This window comes from Egretta garzetta, unplaced genomic scaffold (assembly GCF_000687185.1).
Source record: "Egretta garzetta isolate BGI_Z169 unplaced genomic scaffold, ASM68718v1 scaffold492, whole genome shotgun sequence".
In the NCBI taxonomy this organism is placed as follows: domain Eukaryota; kingdom Metazoa; phylum Chordata; class Aves; order Pelecaniformes; family Ardeidae; genus Egretta; species Egretta garzetta.
The window spans coordinates 840,232-845,669 of record NW_009258784.1 but is presented as its reverse complement, the minus strand read 5'-3'; the positions used below and the strand labels follow the sequence as shown (position 1 = coordinate 845,669).

At 38.2% G+C, this 5,438-nt stretch overlaps 1 protein-coding gene across 1 annotated transcript in view; it reads right to left on the bottom strand.

Annotated features, from left to right (window-relative positions):
* Positions 1-1,242: 1,242 nt before the first annotated feature.
* Positions 1,243-5,438, bottom strand: part of ARHGAP42 (Rho GTPase activating protein 42) — a 122,032-nt gene continuing 117,836 nt past the window's right edge. Inside the window, exons 22-23 of the mRNA XM_035889186.1 lie at positions 1,578-1,657; positions 1,243-1,331 (exon numbers count right to left, since the gene is read on the bottom strand). Of these exons, the coding sequence (XP_035745079.1) occupies positions 1,243-1,331; positions 1,578-1,657 (169 nt within the window). The remainder of the gene's footprint in view (positions 1,332-1,577; positions 1,658-5,438) is intronic.

Here is a 5,438-nt window from a genome sequence, read left to right as displayed (position 1 = left end):
CTAATAAGGAGCTTAAATATCTAGATTTTCAGTCAGGCATAGTAAGTGGCCAAGCAAGCAGTGCATGTTTTCCCTCCAGGTATGCAAGGAAGATGCTCAAGATTTAGAAAACTGCTTATGGTTTTGTTGAGATCGGGTTTTTTTTTTCAGTCCTACCAGGAGCAATCAATGGGTCCTTACAAAAATTTTGAAAAATAAGGCTTTTTTATTCTGTGGAAGGGGAGAAATCTTTGTCAAATAGTTTAGTAGAAGTCAGGAGAAATAATACTAAATACTTTTATTGCTACATGGAGCTTTCAGCATTCATAGCTTATAAAATTAGCTATGTTGCAGGCTGTTTGTCTTATTTGCAATGGAAAAAGTTGGAAAAGGAGTCAGCTACAATTTATCTTGTGATTCAAAACATACTGCTGTTTTTCACTGCTCACTTCACTTTACCACCAATCAGTCCAGATTCAGCATCATCCTGTGTTCTACAGATGTTCTGAGATACACTGAGAATATCGTCCCAACGACGGGTATCAGAGAAATAAAAGTTGTTCATGTTATCTGTACTGATATAGAAAGGAGGAAATAAATCTAAGAAGAATCTGAAGGAAACATTCACTAAACTTATCACATTTTGAATGAGCACTTACTGCTCAAGCAGTGTATAAACTGATGCCATTATCAGTTGCATAAATTCTACAACATTGTAATCTCAATGACTAACTTCTGATTTATGGAAAACACTTCGTATTTGAAATGATTAGGACTAATTTTAGAATCAAGTTTTCTAAGGGATAATTCAGATCACAACAGATGCATTACTTACATTATGAAAAAAATTCAATTTTCCATATTAAAAACTATAGATTGCAAGAAATGTCATAGAGTGCATTGCCTCTAAATTTCACACTTCTGTGAGCAACATCCTAGGACCTGCAGCTCTGCAGCTAAATGGCAGCTTTCTTTGATTTTATTGCTCTAGTGTTCCTTACCCATAAAAGAAGAACAGAACAACCTTTTGCAAACAATGGAAGCTATTTAAACAGAGTACCGTCCTCAGTACAGAAACTGTTAACTGTTTCATTACATTCTGTTCCACTGATAGGGAGCTGTGTAACCTGCAGCTGCAGTATCTGAAGGAAATCTACCACTCAGCTAACGGGCTGATCCCATATCTGTGTCAGATAAAAAATCATAGTGCTTATTATTTGTTACCATGGATACCATGAAGATATTGCTGTCCACTAAAGATTACTAGAGGAAGACAACATAATTCTCAGGAACGAGTCCTGTTTTGCCTTCATAAGTTGCTTTTAACCAGCCTGGTTCCACTGATGGATACACTGCAAAAAAATAAAAACAAAAACCCAAGCAGCCAGATAAGCAAAACATATTTACAATAAATTAACACTGTTGAAAGTTTCTATATATGGTTTATATATTTATTTAGACAGTATTTATTCAAGAGCAATTGAAAAATCAGGGCAAAAACTGAGAGTTAAAAATGGAATTACACTCTGTTATCTTGTGGATACAGTTCAGTTTTTTATATATTTTTATGCATAAAGAGAATGCAAAACATATCTTACCATTGGAAAATATTGCCCCCTGTGGGAAAGACAGCTCATGACTGTGCTCAGCTTTACAGGAATACATGGCTTTTGCTTGTCTGAAAGAAAAAAAATACAGGCTTCCAATAGATGAGATAACAAGGGAAAATGTAGAAAGAAATGAAATTAAAACCTGCGAAGAGTAGGAATAGTCAGCTGCACAAATACAGGATGGTATTGACTAGTCACACAGTAGTTCAGAGCAGAATTATAGTAGGCAGTAACTCCAAGCTTACGGGAGTTAACGAGCATTGCAGAAAACAGACCAACACCGTACTCAAGAGGTTTAAAGAGGTATATAATTTATAACTTTTAAAAGGGTTCTTGCATTCTAGTTGAAGTTGTCATTCAAATGAGTACTGAATTGAGCATACTGCTTGAAGAAAGCGATGGAGTGCCTGGAGACAACTCAAAAGTGAGCATTAAAGGTTTAAAAAGGTGATTTGTGAGAAAATAATAGTTGATCAGTCTACAGAAGAAAATAATACATAGAAGGTAAGTATGAGACAAAAGAGGAGAAATCTGTTCTCCAGGCTGACTGCAAAAAGGACTTGGATAGATTTAAATTGCAGCAGGGGAGATTTAAATTCACTGTCTGGGGTGGATTTCAGCTTCAGCCACCTAAATTTAGATGTCTACAAATAACCTACAAGCCTAATTCCACAGACTCCCCAGGCCTGGCTTCTGCTATGGTAGATGCCTACTTGAGAGTGCAATGAATGGCTCACCAGGTTCCACTGCCTGTAGAGAAACCTTCAACGAAGCACGTCATTAAATAATACCTGACATGAACACACCTACAGGTAGACAGCTAAGTTTATGCTCTTAATCTGCAGCTTTAAAAACCCTCTATTGGTTACAATAGTGAAGCACTGGAACTGCCAAGAATTGGAGAATCCTTGAATTGAAGAATTCCCATTACTAAGAGTTCATTTTGAAAAAACGAATTAAAAAAAGCCACTACACAGATACCTGTAAAGAACTAGTTAGATATGTAATGATTCTATCCCACAGGAGGAGGACAGATTAGGTCATCTCTTGATATGGCTTCTACCACTATGATTCTGCAAAATACAAAATGAAGGATTGAAGATGAAGGTGGAAATTAGGAGTTCTCTCTAGATTCCTGCATTTTACCTAATACCTTTTCTTTAATTTATATACTCAAAGCAATTTTTTTATGATCCATCAGTTTTTCTGAGTTTCTTTAAATTTTCTGGAAACCACATTACACCAGATGAAGATGAACTTGTTGATTATTTCACCTTTGTGTGATGTGATGGGGTATTACTGATTCAGCTTTCCTTCCAGCCAGGAATTATCTCAATGACCCAGCATGTGACCTGTGGTGAAGTTTAAAATTTCTAGCATACTTTTTGAGTGGGTGTATATGCAAGTGACATGTAATCTATTTTGTCTTTCCTCCCAAAATAGTGAGATAACAGAGTTGTAAGTTAGATTAATAATAGTGCCAACATCATAAGCATTAGCATAAGAAGTCTATTTTATTTTGTGTACTACCAGTGGGGTCCATGGCACTTCACGTTTCAAGTTCTGCACCCCCCCCGGTAAGGTTAAGCAGGGACAGACTTCCTAAAGGGAGCAGAGAGCATCCGTCTACTCTGGCCTCACCCCCTGGTGCCAATCACTGCTAGCACACCATCATTCATCTGAATCTCTAAAAGGGTATGAGTGGATGGGCACATTCCCAAGTTTGTATGCGTAAGCTTTACAGAAATCATAGAATCATAGAATGTTTTGGGTTGGAAGGGACCCCTAGAGGTCATCTAGTCCAACCCCCCTGCAGGGAGCAGGGACACCGCTAACTCAATCAGGTTGCTCAGAGCCCCGTCCAACCTGGCCTTGAATGTTTCCAGGGATGGGGCCTCCACTACCTCTCTGGGCAACCTGTTCCAGTGTTTTACCACCCTCATTGTAAAGAATTTCTTCCTTATATCTAGTTTGAATCTATGCTCTTTCAGTTTAAAACCATTACCCCTTGTCCTTTCGCAGCTGGCCCTGCTGAAAAGATTGTCCCTATCTTTCCTATAGGCCCCCTTTAAGTACTGAAAGGCCACAATCGGGTCTCCCCGCAGCCTTCTCTTCTCCAGGCTGAACATCCCCAACTCTCTCAGCCTGTCCTCATAAGAGAGGTGCTCCAGCCCTCAGATCATTTTTGTAGCCCTCCTCTGGACCCGCTCCAAGAGTTCCATGTCCTTCTTGTGCTGAGGGCTCCAGAGCTGGACACAATGCGAAATGATTTCTCCCTCTGAAGAAAAAGCTCTAAAGCTGATTTATGACGAGTCCAGGTGGCATGTTTTGCCTTCATCTTAAGCGAACAACTGACTCATCAAGGGTTAGACAGGCTGAGATTTCCAGAAGAGGTCAAGAATTTTGAGTCATGTCCCTGATATCCAAGGACACCTTATTTTCAGCACGCTGAAAACACTTCTAACTCTCAGTACCATCATTCTGGATACACCCCCACTGCTAACTAGAACAACACGAGCACTGGACGTGTTTGTCTACTTTGCTCAAATGCTAGCGTGCTTTCTGGCTGGTGTAGGCTGCTCTGTTTAGCATTTTTCCAAGACAACTCCTTGGTGCCTACTGTTATGAAGAGCTTGCCACCTACAGTTGACAAGACAGGTTTGGTTTCATTACTCTACATAATACATACAGATTTATACATAGTAATCTACATAATATATACTAAAATATACAGAGGGAGATTAGATGAATTTACCAAAGGTCACACACAAACTAGAACTGAATTCTTTAATCTCAAGATAATTTTTCCTCAAAGTCAATATAAAAAGGAGCATTACAGATGTTCTAATTATACTGACCCAGATCAGTAACAGCCTGACAAAACAGCTATTTCCTGTGTGGCATAATCATGGATTTTACACATATAAAACAGTAGAGGTAACTGTTAGATTACAGCTGCAATGAATAGAAGATAATTAGTAATGAATTTACTAAACCACAGGGATGATTTCAAACCTGATTTTACTTATCAGCATGACTATCAAGCCAGTTTTCCATATTAAGAATGGGACACCTGAGTAATACTGTGACAAAAGGCAATAATAAATCAGAACAGCAGTATTTAAATGTAAGGCAGAATTATTTAAGTTATTCTTGATATATGACATGTTGGGTTTTAGTGCCCTTAGAAAAAGTTAAGAAAAATAAACGCAGTTTTCTCCTATATTCTGTCTACTAAACTATTCTGCTTTCAGCTTCTAATTTTACCTGATCCAAATATGTTTACCTTAAAAGTAAAAAGAAGATAAGCAAACATGGACTCTGACTCAAAAGCTCATGAATTACAGGATTCTTCCCACCACCTGGCTCCTGACACAGAGTAATTACACCCCAATGTTATCTACAATCTGAGTGTGATGGTATAATGAGAGACAGATTTTATGAATATTTACTCACAATTCTGGAGCAGTTTTCAAGCCCCTGGTTGTTGCCCCCACACTCAACTTGCTTACTTAGATTCTTCTATTACCTATTAGTCACTTTGACCCTATCCAGCTAGAAGCATTAGCAATGAAAAGGGCTTGCAGGTTCTTGGTCATGTTTTTTTTGGGTAAGATTATGAAAATGGACATTCTTCCTTACGGTGTTAATGCTCCATTCCCTACAAACAAAGCTGTTTGTTAAAAAGAGTGTGATAACATCATCTACTATGGTTCTCTTAAAATGATGCTAATAATCCGAGAAGAGTGTGATTCGTGTTGTTTAGTGCAGAGCAAAAAACCAACTTTGGAAAATGGTACCCCACATTTCCTAGGACTTCCTTCTTTCTATCACTTCACTGGATAGACT